At 46.9% G+C, this 17,735-nt stretch overlaps 2 protein-coding genes across 4 annotated transcripts; both read left to right on the forward strand.

The window, feature by feature from the left end:
- The first annotated feature begins 200 nt into the window (after window positions 1–200).
- Window positions 201–5,487, forward strand: STOML2 (stomatin like 2). Of its 2 annotated transcripts, none has more exons than XM_051965472.1 (10): window positions 201–316; window positions 1,022–1,159; window positions 1,462–1,561; window positions 1,856–1,914; window positions 2,002–2,103; window positions 2,317–2,451; window positions 2,811–2,955; window positions 3,077–3,156; window positions 3,521–3,649; window positions 5,173–5,487. In XM_051965472.1, the coding sequence occupies exons 1-10, from the start codon at window positions 272–274 to the stop codon at window positions 5,308–5,310; spliced, it is 1,071 nt and encodes a 356-aa protein (XP_051821432.1). In that variant the 5' UTR covers window positions 201–271; the 3' UTR covers window positions 5,311–5,487. The 2 variants fall into 2 exon arrangements, with proteins under 2 accessions (XP_051821432.1, XP_051821441.1); XM_051965481.1 differs by lacking the exon at window positions 3,521–3,649 and adding an exon at window positions 4,319–4,447.
- A 1,056-nt stretch (window positions 5,488–6,543) lies between these two features.
- Window positions 6,544–17,732, forward strand: PIGO (phosphatidylinositol glycan anchor biosynthesis class O). 2 transcript variants are annotated; one of them, XM_051965373.1, is made up of 11 exons: window positions 6,545–6,615; window positions 8,467–8,966; window positions 10,698–10,841; window positions 11,177–11,300; window positions 12,001–12,160; window positions 12,519–12,698; window positions 12,956–14,480; window positions 15,011–15,217; window positions 15,548–15,753; window positions 16,676–16,746; window positions 17,065–17,732. In XM_051965373.1, the coding sequence occupies exons 2-11, from the start codon at window positions 8,468–8,470 to the stop codon at window positions 17,192–17,194; spliced, it is 3,246 nt and encodes a 1,081-aa protein (XP_051821333.1). In that variant the 5' UTR covers window positions 6,545–6,615; window position 8,467; the 3' UTR covers window positions 17,195–17,732. The 2 variants fall into 2 exon arrangements, with proteins under 2 accessions (XP_051821337.1, XP_051821333.1); XM_051965377.1 differs by lacking the exons at window positions 16,676–16,746; window positions 17,065–17,732 and having other exon boundaries at window positions 6,544–6,615; window positions 15,544–15,671.
- Window positions 17,733–17,735: the final 3 nt, after the last annotated feature.

The raw sequence follows: 17,735 nt of genomic DNA on the forward strand, positions 1-17,735 counted from the left end.
AACCGGCTTGTAAGTCTAAAAGACTGGGGAACAGCAAGGGATAGAAATCAGTCCCGGAACGCGTCATAGTGAAGATTTCGCTTTCCGGGGAACTGTTTGGACTCTGCTCTGCGGAGCGTCAGTGATTGGCTCCGAGACCAAGCGACAGAAGGAAGTGTTTCCGGAGGGGCCGCATGAGTTGGTGCACGCTCTCCAGGAATAGGGAGGCGTCGTTCTAGGCCGAATCTCGTTGGTTCCGGAGGTCAGGTCGCGGCAGTGGCGGTGCTGTGAGATGCTAGTGCGCGCGGCGCGGGGGGCCGGGGGCCTTGTGCTCAAGGTGAGAATGAGGCTGGTCCTCCTCCCCGAGCCCTTCCCCGGCAGGGGGGTCACGACCACAAGCAGTGGCGAAGGTCGGGCCCCTTCTCCCATTACTACTTAGTGAAGATGGCATGGGATATCACACTGTTGAGGGGAAAACTAAGGGGTCAGAAATAACTCCCCTCCACGTGGGACGGAGCGGAGGGGTGTGTGTGTGTGGGGGGGGGGTGTTCTCCCAAAGCGTGCGCAGCTCTTCGTGTCACCTCTGGGCTCACCTGCGCCCTCCCGTGCTGCGTGTCTTCCCTAGTGCTTCACCTGCCCATCCCCACCTCCCCTTTTTTCTCTCACATTCTCAGGATCCCCACCTCCCTTGTTTTGTTTTTCCCATCCTTGCTGCCCCCATGTCTACTTTTTATTCGTACATCCAAGGTCCAGCAAACATGTGAGCCTGTGCTGTGAGCCTGTCTCCCTTTTTACAAAAAGGGATGTTCTTCCAACTCTTGTTACTGTCCTATTCCATGTTCATTTCTTGTCCTGAACTTTCCTCGTGTAAGGAAGCCTCTGTAGCACACGTTCCTGTTCCTCACTCTCCACCCTGTCAGGAAGGTATCTTAACATCCATTTTCCCATTTTATCCCTGCTATCCCCAACCTCCAGTCTCTGTCTTACCCACTCTCCCCATTTTCCTTTTCCCCACCTCCCTATCCATTGTTATTTCTTCCAGGGTCCCAGAGCCTGGCTGGGCCCCACTCAATACCGGACAGCTTCAGGCCTACCGAGAAATACAGTCGTGCTGTTTGTGCCGCAGCAAGAGGCATGGGTAGTGGAGCGGATGGGTCGATTCCACCGGATTTTGGAGCCAGTGAGATTTCCATTTTTCCTTCCCTTTTACCTGTGGGGAATAGCTGGGGAAAGCACTGACTATGAAAAAAAAATGAACCAAGCATTTATTTAGCACTTATCATATGCAAAGCATTGTACTCAGTAATGGACATACAGATAGGGAAAGTGTGGCAGTCTTTTCTTTCAAGGAACTCACCTTCTAATGGGGAAGACAACACATGGATTATCTAGAAGCACCTATGGACTGAATGTTCTTGCATAGGGACTATTTCTTCTTAATTTCTACCAGATCCTCTGACCCTTCCTCCCACTCTTAACCAGGGTTTAAACATCCTAATCCCTGTGCTGGATCGAATCCGATATGTGCAGAGCCTCAAGGAGATTGTCATCAATGTGCCTGAACAGTCAGCTGTAACCCTTGGTGAGGAGGGCACTCTTCCTTGTGCCAAGGCTCAAAGGGGAGCAACCACTGTCATTCTGCATTTATGTGCAAGTGTCATTGTGTAAAGGGGTGTATGATTGTGGGTGACTCTTAGTTGAATGTGAGTGCATGAGAGAACTGAGGAGCAATTGGGAGTCATGGTAGAGAAAGCCAGTAAGGGAAGGAGGGAAGGATACATTAGAGAGGGAAGAGGAAGGGCTTTGGGGAGAAAGAGGAGCTGTGAGATAGAGGCTGAGAGACAGAAGACCTTGACTTCCTCCCGTTTTTCCCTAGACAATGTGACGCTACAGATTGATGGAGTACTTTACTTGCGCATCATGGACCCTTATAAGGTATCTTTCTACTTCCAAATTTGTGGGCAATTTTTATGACTCCTTATCTTGGGACATTATATTCCTTATCATAAACTCTTCCCCTAGGCGAGCTATGGTGTAGAAGATCCAGAGTATGCAGTCACCCAGTTGGCTCAGACGACTATGAGAAGTGAGCTTGGAAAGCTCTCATTGGATAAAGTTTTTCGAGTGAGTGGAGTCAGGTCACAGCTTTTGGTCACTTAGGGTAAAAGTATAAAGGCTCCTTTTTACATACTTGTTGTATTTAATCTTTCCCCTGGAGACTTGATGATGTGATGGGGAGTCAAGGGAAGGTGTCACGTTGTCTGCCTGTTCCAGCTCCCTAGAACAGGGCTCCCACTGAGATAAATAAGATGTTATCTCATCTTTATCCCACACCAGGAACGAGAATCCCTGAATGCCAGCATTGTGGATGCCATCAATCAGGCCTCTGATTATTGGGGTATCCGCTGTCTCCGCTATGAGATCAAGGACATCCACGTACCTCCTCGAGTCAAAGAGTCCATGCAGATGCAGGTTGGGGGAATGAGGGCGTGGCTCTTGGAATGGTGGGGCAGCTTAAAGCTGGAAACCATAGGAACTGGGAAGGAGTCATTGGTTGCAGAGACAGAGACCATCCTGTTCAAATGCCTAGTGAGAATGGCAATGGAATCTGTTTTTTAGTCCCTGGTCCCTGCTCTTTCATCTTCCTGGGAAGATTCTATTGATGGGGATTATGGTTATCCATATCTGAATTCTCTAGCCTTCTTTTTACCTCCAAGATGACCTTGGGATGAGAAAGTATAGCTGTGTCTCTGTTTGAGTGCTATCCCTGATAGCCTGAAAACTAGGTCTGTCTCCTTGGTGACCTTGGGGTGGGGTGACCCTGCTTCCAGGTAGAGGCAGAACGTCGGAAACGTGCAACGGTGCTTGAGTCAGAGGGAACTCGGGAGTCTGCCATCAATGTGGCTGAGGGAAAGAAGCAGGCACAGATCTTGGCCTCTGAGGCAGAGAAGGCTGAACAAATCAACCAGGCAGCTGGTCAGTGATGGTGGGGGTAAAGAGGGGGTCTGGTCTGGCCAGACTTCTATCCCTGTAGGGATTCTGGCCAGGAACAAGTTTTCCCTGTTTGCTGTCACTGAGAACTCTTGCCCTCCCCCAGGCGAGGCCACTGCAGTGCTGGCCAAAGCAAAGGCCAAGGCTGAGGCTATACAGATCCTAGCAGCAGCTCTGACACAACAAGTGAGTGAATAATAGGAGGTAGGAGATTTCTTGTCCTATTCCTAAGCAGGAATGCTCCACAGGTGTTCCCCTATCTACTTTTGGGGGGTTCTCTTGAAGCTGTGTTCCCTGTAATCTGAACTCGTCATCTCTGAAGTGTCACATCTTCTATAATTCCTGACTTCCCACTTCCCTTGATTTAACCTCAAAATGCATTCCCTAAGCCTATGTCCTTTGACTCTATGGCCTTGTGATCCTGATTTCTTGTTTCCCATGGCCCCTGACCTCACCTGTCCCCATATTTCCTGATCTCATTTCTCATGACCCCTTATGTTATTTATACTTCTTGTAATTCTTGACCTGATGATCGTGGTGGTGACTACAGAATGGAGATGCAGCAGCTTCCCTAACAGTGGCCGAACAGTATGTCAGCGCTTTCTCCAAACTGGCAAAGGATTCCAACACCATTCTGCTACCTTCTAATCCTGGAGATGTCACTAGCATGGTGGCTCAGGTTAGAGTCTCCCTCAGCATCCCCATTTTAGTTGAATTCTACCAGAAACTGAAGTAGTCTCTCAGATCACCCCAGGGAACATTGTCTCTAGATGTTGTTTCTGGATCTCTCCTTTCCTGAAGATCTTCCTCACATCCCCAATCAAAAATAATTAAATCTTCCTGCAGAAATAGTCTTGTTCTTCCCCCTTTCAAGTTGAATATCCTCCTTCCCAATGAAGTACTGATTCTCCACCTCCAGTACATGAATTACCGTTCACTGTGGGTCCTCACTTCTCCCTTTCCACCTATGAATCAGTCAGTCGGCCTTAAGGTTTTTACTGTCTATTCTCTGCCTATTGTCCTATTCCATGTGGAATGCTCCACAGGTGTTCCCCTATCTACTTTTGGGGGGTTCTCTTGAAGCTGTGTTCCCTGTAATCTGAACTCGTCATCTCTGAAGTGTCACATCTTCTATAATTCCTGACTTCCCACTTCCCTTGATTTAACCTCAAAATGCATTCCCTAAGCCTATGTCCTTTGACTCTATGGCCTTGTGATCCTGATTTCTTGTTTCCCATGGCCCCTGACCTCACCTGTCCCCATATTTCCTGATCTCATTTCTCATGACCCCTTATGTTATTTATACTTCTTGTAATTCTTGACCTGATGATCGTGGTGGTGACTACAGAATGGAGATGCAGCAGCTTCCCTAACAGTGGCCGAACAGTATGTCAGCGCTTTCTCCAAACTGGCAAAGGATTCCAACACCATTCTGCTACCTTCTAATCCTGGAGATGTCACTAGCATGGTGGCTCAGGTTAGAGTCTCCCTCAGCATCCCCATTTTAGTTGAATTCTACCAGAAACTGAAGTAGTCTCTCAGATCACCCCAGGGAACATTGTCTCTAGATGTTGTTTCTGGATCTCTCCTTTCCTGAAGATCTTCCTCACATCCCCAATCAAAAATAATTAAATCTTCCTGCAGAAATAGTCTTGTTCTTCCCCCTTTCAAGTTGAATATCCTCCTTCCCAATGAAGTACTGATTCTCCACCTCCAGTACATGAATTACCGTTCACTGTGGGTCCTCACTTCTCCCTTTCCACCTATGAATCAGTCAGTCGGCCTTAAGGTTTTTACTGTCTATTCTCTGCCTATTGTCCTATTCCATGTGGAATGCTCCACAGGTGTTCCCCTATCTACTTTTGGGGGGTTCTCTTGAAGCTGTGTTCCCTGTAATCTGAACTCGTCATCTCTGAAGTGTCACATCTTCTATAATTCCTGACTTCCCACTTCCCTTGATTTAACCTCAAAATGCATTCCCTAAGCCTATGTCCTTTGACTCTATGGCCTTGTGATCCTGATTTCTTGTTTCCCATGGCCCCTGACCTCACCTGTCCCCATATTTCAGTACTCACATGCATCTCCTCTCCCTGGTGTCTTGTTCCCGTCTCTTGTTCCCCCATTTTCATGCCTCTGTCCCTTGCCCTAATTTTTTATGTGTTATTACACCAATCATGTAATTTTGTTTTTTTCCAATCCCAGGCCATGGGTGTGTATGGAGCCCTTGCCAAAACCTCTACCACCGAGGCACCACGCTCAGTCTCTGATGGAAAAATCAGGGTTGCCCAGCGTGCAAATACTGGTCAGGATGAAGAACTGGAACGTGTAAAACTGAGTTAGCAGAGCCTAGCTTGGCTTGTGGGCCCTGGGAATCCTGGGAGAGGCTTCTGATCCAGGACCCATCTTTACCCCACTGCCCTCAACACTTCTGGACCCCTCAGCCAAGATTTTGGTTTTTATTTTTTTATTTGAACTTTAATCATGTAATAAATACATCTAGTGGGACAGCAGCAAGAAGCAGTCTCATTGTCTTATAATTTGGGGGAAAGTTCAGGAAACTGGTTTTATAGTTTTATGAGACTGTGGATTGACTTTTTCCTGCATACTCCACATCCATATTGGGGTTTGGAAGCATTTTTTTCCCTTCAGAAGTTGATATGGCAAGTAAGGCAGGTATTAAGGAGGTTTTAAAAAGGAACACTGGAAACTCTCCACAACACCTCCATGCTTTCTGTTTTCCCATTGTAGAAGAGGGTATTGGAGGCCTTCGAGAAGAATCTCTTGTTTCCTGTTGCCCTGGGGAATCACTGCTCAAACTTATGGGGTAATAATTACCTATTAAGGGTGATATGGAAAGCTCGATTTTTTTTCTTCTTACTGTCTTGAGGGATTTAAGACCAATCTCACCCTAGTTAGCCAACTGCACCATATAGCTTATACTCCCACATAAGTCCACCCCAGGGGCTTAGTCAAAATCCACAAAAAGCCTGCTCTTGCGGCATTTCTGCAATAACCTCTGGGTTCATCTCCCTTTGTTTTTGAGCTGACTTAACTAGGGCTGGACACCAGACAAAAGGACTTATAAACACTAGTGGAATGGAAGAATACTGGATCAAACAAAACTCTCACCTCAAATGCCACAATTCTGTTTAATCCTTTCCTCTTGCCCCCATTTAAAAGAGTTTGACCCCCTTCTGCTTCTACCCCTGATTAGTGTCACAGGCCTCAGAAGTGCTAACTGGGAGAAAATGTCCAATACGAAGGGACCCTCTCAACTTCCTCCCCTTACTGCCAACCCAGAGTGGTGATTTGCAGATTAAGAAACATTTATAAACACCGTCTTGCCCAACACATGCTAGCTGCTGGGGATGCAAAGGCAAAAAAGGTCCCTCCACCGTTCAGGACTGCTGGGACGCCCATGCTGTCCCTGGGATGCCCTGCCTCAGACCTGCTGCCCTTTACTCCCTCTTCTTCATCCTTACGTGAATGTCCTCGGGAGGGGGCGCTCCAAGTGCGGCGCTCCACTCTAGCTTTGTGTGTCTCTTCTCCATGGTGTGCGGGACGGAGAAGAGGGCATTGGCGAAACGGAGCCACACTTCCGGTTCTTAGCGCTCTGCTTCCGGCTGCCTGCTGTGCTGCTCATAGGTGACTGAGGGTGTCTAGATATCTCGCCGGGGACCCCCTGGGACTATGAGCAGGGTGGGAGGGACGACCTCTTAGTATCCCTATGTTCCTGACCCCTTCCCCGGGTCGGGGAGGGTAGCTTGAATCCTTGTGTTTGCACGTCCCGTCCGTCCTTTGCCGCGTACTTTTCCGTCACCCTTCTACCTCAGGTGTGCTCCACGGCCCATGGCCTTCCCTCCCATCCCTCCGCGGCCCCCTGCCCGGGAGTCTCTTTAACCCCTCCCCTCCCCCTTCTGTGTCTCATACTCGTAACGTACCTTCCTCCCCTCAGTGTCCGCATGCCCTGCATCCTCCCGCCGACCCATATGTCTCTTCCACTCCTAAGGCTCCTCACTTCCTGCTAGTCTCTCCCTAATATCCCTCACCTCTTCCCCTTCGTTCCTGTGTTCCTGCATCCCCCAACCCCTACCCCTTACACCCTTAAAGCATCCCACTCCCCGCTACTCCTTTCACTATCCTTAACCCTTCCCTCTCTCGTGACCCCGTCCTCCTGACGCCGCCTTCCTGTGTCCCCAACATCTCTTCTCCTGACCCCATCTCCCCCAATGCTGTTTCTGCCTTCTTACTCTCTCTCCGTCACTTAGGCCCCAGTGTCCTGTCCTAGTAGCTCTCTTCCTTCACCACTGTCCACCTATTGGTGTATTTTAGGTTCTTCCCGACCTCTGCTTTGGGCACTCCTTCATCCCCTTCTCCCCTCCCCCTTCCCTAATGGTTCCTTCCTTGGTGCTTAATCTTTCCAAATGGGGAGTGGCTTGTGCTTATGGTCCTGGTGAGGGTGACTTTGACAGGGGAGAGGCTGGTCTCAGGGGAGGGGGGGCTGGAGGGGGCTGGGAGGCGGTGCTTCTAAGCTGAAAAAGCAAAGGGCCCCATGCTGCTCACTGCCCAAACCTGTTTGTGGGGCAGGGAGGGAGTAGTAAAAGGAGAAAGTTTTAATTAAGAAAGAGAAAAAAATGAGAGGAGAAAGGATTCATAGGGATATCTTGGGTTAGAGAACTTGTTTTTTACTGTATCCCATGTCCCAGAGAAGTAGTTGTTGGAGTGATATTCCATTCTCACACTTGCTGTTCAGCCATTTCTTTCCAGCATTTAAGTGTCAGTCACATGCCAGACCGATATCATTTAACCCTCATTTCATACAATTCTTATGTGTAATAATAATATAAAAGTGCTAATATTTCCCTGGCACTTTAAGGTTTGCAAAACATATTGAACATATTTTGCTTTTATCCTAACAACCACCCCAGAAGGTAGGTGCTATTATTATCTTCGTCTAATCTCCAGTTTTCTTGGTATAGCTCCAGTTGCTGTAGTACAAGATTTCTAACCAAAAAATAAGGAGGACCTAACACTGATGAATTCCTCAGGTCTGATGAAAGTCATAAGATCCTAGCTCTAAAGAGAGAACCTACCATAGAGACCATGTAGTTAGATTTACAGAAATGAAAACTGAGACATAGCATGAAACAGCCCATACCGTTAGTGAAGTAGGATGGAACTATTTTTATTTAAAAATTACAGTAATCAAACTTGGAATGAAAGGTGACTTGTACTGTTGAGTTAGAGAATGGGTTCAAGGAAGGCTTATTAAGATAGTGACTTTGAACTGAAATTTGATTGAAAAGAGAACCTGTTTTCTGTAGCTTAAGTGTTCTTGATTAGTCTGCCTTGAAGATTTATATGAGAGAGAGATAGAAAAAGGGATTCATGGGGGTGGGGGGGGCGGAGAGAGGGAAGAGAGAGAGGGAAAATGTGCACAAGAGTTTGAATGAGCAATGAGAACTTAAGTAATGTGTCTGTCTTTCTGATATACAGAATGCTGAAGGCCCTGGTATTGCTTTTCCTGGCCTGGGTCTGCTTCCTCTTTTATGCTGGAATTGCTCTCTTCACCAGTGGCTTCCTGCTCACCCGACTGGAGCTTACTAATCATAGCAGCTGTCAGGAATTGCCTGGAAAGGGACCTCTGGTGGGAGGTGGCCGAGGTGAACCCGGAGCCTGCTGGACAGCTCCCCGATTTTCCCGAGCTGTGGTAGTGTTGATAGATGCACTTCGATTCGATTTTGTACAACCTTGGTCAGGTGGCCTTCCTGCCCAATACCCCTACCTAGGAAAACTAGGTTCCATACAGCACCTTTTGGAAACCGAGCCACAACATGCCCGCCTGTATCGGTTCCTGGCTGACCCACCCACCACCACCATGCAGAGACTCAAGGCCCTCACCACAGGCTCTTTACCTACCTTCATTGATGCTGGGAGCAACTTTGCTAGCTATGCCATCCAGGAAGATAACCTCATCGCTCAGCTCAACAACACTGGTCAGTCTAAAAAGATTATGGAATGTTAGAATCTTAGAATGTTAACGTTTTAGGATGTTAAAATGATATTAACCTAGAATTGAAAGGGATCATCAGGCCAGATTCCCACTCAGTGAGGAATCCCTTCTCTAAAACCATGATGAGGAGTTATCCTGCATTTGCTTTTATACGTTTAGCAGCAATGTTAATCATTAGAAATTTCAATTCTGAAACTTAAATCTGTTGCTCCCAACTACAAAATAAGTATGCTTCTTTGTGATAGTCCTTTGCTATTTGAAGATAGCTATTATGTCTACCTTAGACTATTTTACCCAGGTTAAATGTCCTCAAGTCATTCAGTCCATCTTTATATGATAATATTTTCAGGCCATCACACATCATTCTGGTCATACCAATATGTTCCTGCTATTCTCCCCTTAATATCAGTTTGTTAATGTTGATATCATGGTACCCAAAGGGAACACAACATTTCTAAAGTGTTGTGTGTTACCTCCTGCAGTTATATTTCTTTTAAACATTAATGTCTAAACTATATTAAATACTATATTCCTTCTAATTTAGCCTAAAGTCACAGTTTTTTTGGTCTCATAATTGATTCATATTGTAAGCCCAGACCTCTTAAAAAACTCAATACTTGAACTGCTGTTAAGACAAAGAGGTTAGTGTAGTAAAGAACTTTAGAGACTAGGTAATCTAGGATTTTTTTTGCCTGGAGTCCATGAGCTTTAAAAAACATATATGTATATACATGTTAACTATTTATTCGTTACAATTGGTTTCCTTTGTAAATCCTATGTGTTGTTTTTTATGCATTTAAAAACATTATTCTGAGAAAGGCTTCTTGGGTTTTATCTACTAATGAAGAGGTCAGTAATACAAAGAACCAGATGAACCTATGTTGTGGCCCAACCCTCTTAATTTTTTGAATGTACTAGGTCTAGTCAAGTGAAATGATTTACCTAAAATGGTACAATTAATTTGTGGAAGAGTTGTCACTAGAGCCCAGATGCTCTTCCAGTCTTATGCTTTTTCACAATATGCTACAGGTTCTTCTCATACTTTACCTTCCTTCCTTGTGTGTTCTCTTCACTATCACAGAGTCTCCACTTTCTTTGAGGCTTTTTTCCTACTGTTTTATCTGTCTCTGTTCTCCTTATCAGCAATTTAAACCCCCGATGCATACCCAGCCCTGTGCTAAACTTTGTTGGCCCACAATAAGGATATAGTCTTTCCCCTCCCCCCCAAAAAAGTTTACAACATAATTGAGGAAAATTATTTACTTTTATTAAACAACTAGAGAATGATAAAAGAAACAAACTCTTTGGTGGACTGGATTATTTTTGATTGTTGACTGGTACAACTAAGTATTTATGTGGTGAATTGTTTTTATCAGACTACTATAGATTAGCTATTTGAAAGGAAAGATTATGGTAGATTAGAATGGTTGGGTAAGGTTTCATATAGGAGGCATGACTTGAATTGCATTTTTAGTAATGGGTAGGATTTGGATAAGCAAAGAATGAGGAGGGGAGGGTATTACAGATGGTATGAATGGTATAAGCAAGGGCTGGGATGTAAAAATGGAAATGGGTCATTGCCTTTTGAAAAGAATGACATGGCTAAAGCAAAAGATTTATATTGATGAGGGAAGAAAAGAAGGGAGAATTGTAGAGTGAGGCCATATTATAAAGTAATCTTCAAAAATTTTCCCTGACTCTTCCAATGCTGCAGGGAAACGTGTGGTCTTCATGGGGGATGACACTTGGAAGGGGCTGTTCCCAGGAGCTTTCTCTCAAGCCTTCTTCTTCCCATCTTTCAATGTTAAAGATCTACACACTGTGGACAGTGGCATTCTGGAGCACCTCTACCCTACCAGTGAGTAGTCCTAAATGGGATCTGGGCTTAGATTTTAATGGAAGGGAGAAGTGGGGATAGACCAGTCTTATATTTGGGCCATATTCTGATAAACTCAATTTGTAAAATATAGAATTAAGACCATTGGAGACTATTTGTATTTGTCCCAACATACATTGGATCTGATTTTGAGCTGCAGTATGCAGAGGGGTAAAGATGTGATGCTTTGAAAGTCCTTTGGATGGTACTTTCCTGGGTGATGAGATTTGGAGTCAATTTCCATTGGTAGAGGATATTAAAGGCTGAGAAATGAAGGAGGGGTATCAGGTACTTTGTCTCAGTGTTGCTATCTACAGTGGACAGAGATGACTGGGACCTGCTGATTGCTCACTTCCTGGGTGTAGATCACTGTGGCCACAAACATGGTCCCCACCATCCTGAGATGGCCAAGAAGCTGAACCAGATGGACCAGGTGCTTCAGTAAGTTGTACCAGAGAAATTTAGTTGTAGGCAGGAAGCAGGGCCTAAATTGATGATGGAGCAAAGATAGTAACTCTTTGGGGATAGAGAGGGAGGGAAAATGAGAGAGGAAAACAGACAAACAGACACAGAGGAGTAAGAGTGTTTTGAGTGTGGTAGGGGGTAATTAGGTATGGAGCATGATCTGGTCAGGACTGCTTTCATCTTCTAATATAGTGTGGGAGTAGATCACTCTATATTTGTTGGTTCTCTATCGAAGTACTTAATGTGATTAGACATTCATTATTGAGATTTTGTCTAATACTCTGCTGGCTCCACTTAATTATTGCCACCAGTATTCCCTTTCAGAAATTTGAGGTCATGTTTATTTGGGTTCCCTCTATCATTGAGTAACTTGGGGTCTCATTGAAAACTAACCTGAGGGTAATGGGGTCTGATTACCAGTGGGACTTTAGACAGAGCAGTTAACCTATCTGGACTTCAGTTTCTTTTTATGAATTAGAAAATTTATTTGAACTGTTTGCTTCATAGAGTTTTATCATGTTAGGGCTAAACAAGATAACTTGGCATCCTGTAAAACCACAAACTCCTAAGACTGCTCTTTTAATGAGTGCCAGGGGTCAAGGGATGACTATACTCAGGGTAGTATCTTCCCAAAGGTTTCTTCTCTTCCCCCCACTGTTTTGTGCCGTGCAATTAGGACTCTTGTGGAGCGACTGGAGAATGATACATTGCTGGTGGTGGCTGGAGATCATGGCATGACAGAGACAGGAGACCATGGTGGGGACAGCAAGCCAGAAGTAATGGCTGCCCTCTTTCTCTACAGTTCTTTGCCCCTTTTCCCCAGGGCACCCCCGGAGGTAAGTTCAAAAAGCCATTAGTTTTTTTTCCCAGGTCTTCTCTTCCCTTTTGACCCCTTGGACTCTTTTTCTCTTTTTGATCTCATTATCTATTAGGTGACTATTTCATCCTCTTCCCCACAATTAACAAGCCACCTCCATATTATCCCTTACCTCAGATATTTTATTGTCCCCATACTTCTACCACCTTCCCATCCCTTCCCTTTCTCTTTAGATACCTTATTTTAATCACTTTTACCTATCTCTATCACTTTTAAATGTTCTTTTCTTTGCTCCTCCTCATTGCACTCTGGACTTTGGTCTTTTTCCTCCACCCTTTCCACTGATTCTTTCCTACCTTTGGTTTTATTGCCTCCAGGACCCGGAAGTGGTTCCCCAGGTGAACCTGGTACCGACACTCGCCCTTCTGCTTGGCCTGCCTATACCTTTTGGAAATATAGGAGAGGTGATGGTGGATCTGTTTTCAGGAGAAGTAGATACCCAGCCTCTTGCTACAGCTTTTGCACAAGCCTCTGCCTACCATCTCAATGCCCAACAGGTATGGGAGCAGGGGACAGGGCTGTCTTGGACTAGAATCTAGGAGTTAGAAACTTGAACAGAAAACCTACAACCCATGCCTTCATGTTCATCCTTTCTCTACCTATCATCTCCTGACCCATTTCTGTTCTTTACTTATCCTATATAAGATGTGGGTTCTAGCCCTGGGGCTTTCTGGCTACTGTACATTTCTGTTTTTTCCCCCCTCCACCCTTTCCATGCCTTATTGACATTTTCTTTCCTGTACTCTTTCTGCAGGTATCCCGTTTTCTTCATGCTTACTCATTAGCTGCCCAGGACTTGCCCCCTGAGGAATTGCAGCGCCTTCAGAACCTCTTTTCCTCTGCATCTTCTGAATACGAGCGACTGCTAGATCAGCTGAAGAATGAAGAGGTCAGAGAGGCCGACGTACAGGCTCTGATCTCCCAGCTGAGATTGTTCTTGCAGGGAGCGAGGACAGCCTGCACAGAGACATGGGCTCGATTCCGCCCAGCCCGAATGATAGGGGGCACTGTGCTCCTGGCCTTCACCTGCCTCCTCTGCCTAGTGACCTCTGGGCTCACCAGCTCCCCTGACTTCCCTTTCCTAGGCCTGCTCCTAAAGTCTGTGGCCTGGGGCCTGGTAGGAGCTGCCTTGCTAGCTGGGGGACTGATAGTAGGAAGGAGTGGGCTAGACCCAGCTCTGTTGTGTTCGGGTGGTGCAGCCACTTCCCTCATGGCCTTCCTCTGGGCTTTAAAATGGAGAGAGAAGCCACCAATGGCAGTCTTTCTCCCAGGCCCTTTGCCCATCCTGGTGCTCCTTTTTCTTCGATCTGCTGCCCTCTTTTCTGACAGCTTTGTCCTGGCTGAGGCCCGGGCAGCCCCCTTCCTTTTGTGTTCATTGTCCCTGTTTGTGGTGGCTCAGCTGCACTGGGAGGGCCGGCTTCTGGTGGGGGGACCCACAGCTTCTTGCCTCAGTTCTCCCACAGCATCTGTGGCACGGCGGGAGGGTCCTCGGGCCTTGGGGCTATTGGTTGGCCTGCTCCTGTGTGTACGTCTGTCCAGTCTCTTCCATCGCTGCCCAGAAGAGACACCTGTTTGCCAATCATCACCCTGGTTAGCTCCTTTATCTTCAGTGGGTGGTGGCCAGGCCAAAAACCTTTGGTATGGGGCATGTCTAGGGGCACTAGGGGTGCTCGTCCTGTCTGTAAGATTTTGGCTGCGCCGCTGTGGGAATCTGAACAGCTCTGCACCTCCAATCCTCTTTGTGCGCTGGGGATTGCCACTGATGGCTCTGGGCACTGCTGCTCACTGGGCATTGGCTTCAGGCTCAGATGAGGCACCCCCCAGGCTGCAGGCCCTGGTGTCTGGAGCTGTGATAGGGTTGCCACGGGTTGTATTGGGTCTGGCAGCCATAGGACTAGGACTGCTTCTTTGGCAGCCTGTCACAGTATTGGTCAAGACTGGGGCAAGCAGCCCCAACCCCATCGTTGTCCCTTTTGTGGGACCCCCTGCTTCCCAAGCTGACTTGGACTATGTAGTCCCTCAGATCTACCGTCGAATGCAGGAGGCACTGAGGGGGAAGCTGGCTGGGGGTGGGGGCCAGACACCACTGGCACTGGCAGCCTACGGGCTGGGGAGTGTGTACTCTGCCGCCGTGGTGACCACTCTTGCCCTGCTGGCCTTCCCGCTGCTGCTGCTACACACTGAGCGGATCATCCTCGCCTTCCTGATCCTCTTCCTTCAGAGTTTCCTACTCTTGCAGCTGCTCGCCGCTGCTGTTGGAACCCCTGCTGGAAGCCCTGGTAGGCGGCAGGGCAGTCCCGTCCATAGATACCCCTAAAATATCCATCTCCTTGCCCTTGGAACAGCTATACTCCCAGGTGGACCATCGAGGCTGGGGAGAAAGGTTGTCCTCTCCTTAGTAATGACAGGCCTGCTTCAGTCACCTTGACATTTGGTCTTACTTTGTAATAGTGACAACTAGATCTTGAGGAAATTCTGATCTGGGAGAAGTCAGGGCTCAAACACTCCCCTCCCCTCCCCCCGCTCCACACCTATTGCCTTCCCCACTCTAATCAGGATTGTTTCCTTTGGAGAAGTTTTACTCCACTGATTAATCTCTAGACAGTTAGGTGACCATTTGTCTACAACAGTGAGCATTGGGGAAGTTGGATCAGGGTGACTAGGCAGAGGAGATGGATGCAAAATGGGAGCAGGATTAAAGAGTAGAAATGGTCAAGGAGCAGAGTACAGGAAAGTCATGTGACAATGTTGGGGGGAAAGGAGAACAAGCTAACAGTGTTAAGGTGATAAATTTGTGTGTTCTTCCCAGGTCCCTTCTCCGTGCCATGGCTATCTATTTCTGCTTGGGCTCTCACAGCCACTCAGACCTTCTACTCCACAGGCCATCAACCTGTCTTTCCAGCTATCCACTGGAATGCTGCCTTTGTGGGCTTCCCTGAAGGGCATGATTCATCCCCTGTGCTGCCCGCTCTGCTCGTAGGGGCCAACACCTTTGCCTCCCACCTTCTTTTTTCAGGTATCTCATCCCCCAACCTCCATTCCGTCTCCTGAGACTAAGACTCTAGAAGGGAGTGGTGGTAGTTTCCACCTGAGTGGGGGAAGGGAAGAAATTTACTGTTTCCTTTGATCTCAGTTGCTCAGTGTGTAAGACTTTGGCCGAGGCATCATGAGACACTGGCCCCTTGGCACCTTTTGTTAGAGAGAAGGGTCCTCCTTTGTGAAGTCCCTAATCTGGTCTCATTAAAGCACAGAATTAAGTCAGGATGGGGCTGTCCTATGGGAATCGAGACTTGTTCTTGGAACCTAAGGTAACCTCAGACCTATTTCCCCTCACCCCCGGAGGCAGTTGGCTGCCCACTGCTCTTGCTCTGGCCCTTTGTGTGTGAGGGCCAAGGCTCTACAAAGAAGAAAAAGTCCCTGACCAGTGGGGCTGAGGAGGAGGGAGAGAAGGAGGAGCCATTGATGGAGATGCGTCTCCGGGATGCCCCTCACCATTTCAATGCTGCTCTACTACAGCTGGGCCTCAAGTACCTCTTCATCCTGGGTATACAGGTGGGTATGATTAACTTGATATGGCTGGGAATTTCAAGGGAGGGAAGTTGAAGGGTTAGTCATTTTAAACTTGTATATACCATTTTACAATTTTTTTTTTTATAATCTGTTGGTGTTTTGGGGGGAGGGAGGGAGGGAGGATCACACTGTCACTTCCCAATGACTTCCTAAAATAAGTACCACCAAACAAAACAAATCAACATCTGCTAAGTGAGAGGAGACATGCTTCACTCTCAGTCACCTCAGTTTTCCAAGCTCATTGAAATACCTTTTCTCATTTGGTTCCACAGTCCTATATAAAAAGACCAAAATAATTTTTTCCAACTTAGAGGTAAGGAAACTGAGGCCCATGTTATTTCTCCAGGAATGCATATTGAATCACTGGTAGAATGGAGACTACAACACATATCTCTTGGCTCTGCTTCCAATTCCTTTTGTACCACACCACGATCCAGACCCAACTAATGATGTTCAACTGACCAAGGAAACCCGATGTAATCCATATCCCCAAGGGATGGAAATACACATTTTTCACTCAATTTTTTCCCAGTGTGAGGGAGCAGTAATTTGTTTAGCCTTACCCTCAAGGAAGGTGGGGAGCTCTGAGCACTAGAGACAAGAAATTGCAGAATTTTAATAGAACTTTCGGAATGACCATTTTCTCCATGAAGTAGCTATGGTTCATGTAGTTAAATGACTTGCCTGAGATCATACAGCAAGTTAGTAGACAAGTCAGGAGTAGAATCTGGACCCACAAGAGTACCGAGCTGTGTTCTTTCTGTCACACATGCCTCTGCTCTTCTCCTCATCCTCAGAGTTTTCCTCTCATCTTTCTCTGCCTCTTCATACACCATCCCTTTCTCCCCCTTCTCATCCCTCCTCATCCTCACTCTTCTTTTCCTCATTCCTTCTTTCCCTCTAGGTCTTAGCCTGTGTTCTGGCAGCTTCCGTACTCAGGAGACATCTCATGGTCTGGAAGGTGTTTGCTCCCAAGTGAGTAACTGTTTTCAATCAGGGGAGGGATGTAGGGTGGATGGGGTCCAGAGTTAAATGAGAAGTTGAATGGATGCTTTTTGATTTGGGTATCAATCTGCTTAGACACAAAGTAAAAGGGAAGTAGAGAGGTATCTTCTGGAAAAGGGTTGGTAGTGACCTGGTGAATTAGGAGTTTGTATGTTCTCCCAGAGTGTTAAAGTAAGGAGTGGGAGAGAGTGGGCGGAAAAGGCTAGCCTCCAGTGAATCTTAACAGTTTGTATTAATGTTCCACCACCATACTACAGCATCCTAATGCCCCTGCCTCTCTGCTTGTAGGTTCATCTTTGAAGCTGTGGGTTTTGTGGTGAGCAGCGTAGCCCTCCTTCTGGGTGTGGCACTGGTCATGTGGGTAGACAGAGCTGTGGGATCCTGGTTCAAGCAGCTCATTCTATCCCAAGAGAGGTAGCTTTGGTCACATGATCTTGGGGCCAATCTCACCTCACACCCCCAAGGCAAGTGAGCCCTGGGTTCATCTCTCCATAGCTTGTCCTTCAGTTCTAGAATTGAGACAACCTGCTGAGCAGGACCTCTGGCTAGGACTTGACCCTGGACTGCGTCTTGTATTCCAGACAGCGTGTGTACCCTACTCTCAGGGGGTTTGTAGCAATGGGTTACACACTTGTGGAGCCAGATGGTAGCAGACTTTATTAAGGTGTTCAAATTCAGGATTGAAGGGAGGCAGAGGACTCGGGTCTATGCTGAAATTGTCTCTCCTCTGGAGGGATTGGAGGCTGGCCAAGCAGCTGCATAGAAGCATTGGGCTTGACTCTGTTCTTTCCATTAATTTTCTCATCCGAGCCTGACTGAGCAAAATGACTCTGTCTCTTCCTAAATGACGATGGGTTAAGTGAACTTGAGGCACTGGAGAAATCTAGGGTGGGGCCTGGTGGGGGAAATGAGCTGCTTTGTGTGCCCAGAATGAAATAAAACACTGGAGAAATGTGTTT

The sequence above is a fragment of the Antechinus flavipes genome, chromosome 1 (assembly GCF_016432865.1).
Source record: "Antechinus flavipes isolate AdamAnt ecotype Samford, QLD, Australia chromosome 1, AdamAnt_v2, whole genome shotgun sequence".
Taxonomy (NCBI): domain Eukaryota; kingdom Metazoa; phylum Chordata; class Mammalia; order Dasyuromorphia; family Dasyuridae; genus Antechinus; species Antechinus flavipes.

Excerpts from the sequence above, each read along its gene's own strand:
- STOML2 (XM_051965472.1), top strand. The coding sequence starts at position 272 with ATGCTAGTGCGCGCGGCGCGGGGGGCCGGGGGCCTTGTGCTCAAG. Across the intron at positions 317-1,021 it reads CCGGGGGCCTTGTGCTCAAG|GGTCCCAGAGCCTGGCTGGG; the intron begins GTGAGAATGAGG and ends TATTTCTTCCAG. Across the intron at positions 3,157-3,520 it reads CAGCAGCTCTGACACAACAA|AATGGAGATGCAGCAGCTTC; the intron begins GTGAGTGAATAA and ends TGGTGACTACAG.
- PIGO (XM_051965373.1), top strand. The coding sequence starts at position 8,468 with ATGCTGAAGGCCCTGGTATTGCTTTTCCTGGCCTGGGTCTGCTTCCTC. Across the intron at positions 15,218-15,547 it reads CTCCCACCTTCTTTTTTCAG|TTGGCTGCCCACTGCTCTTG; the intron begins GTATCTCATCCC and ends CCCCGGAGGCAG. Across the intron at positions 15,754-16,675 it reads TCTTCATCCTGGGTATACAG|GTCTTAGCCTGTGTTCTGGC; the intron begins GTGGGTATGATT and ends CTTTCCCTCTAG.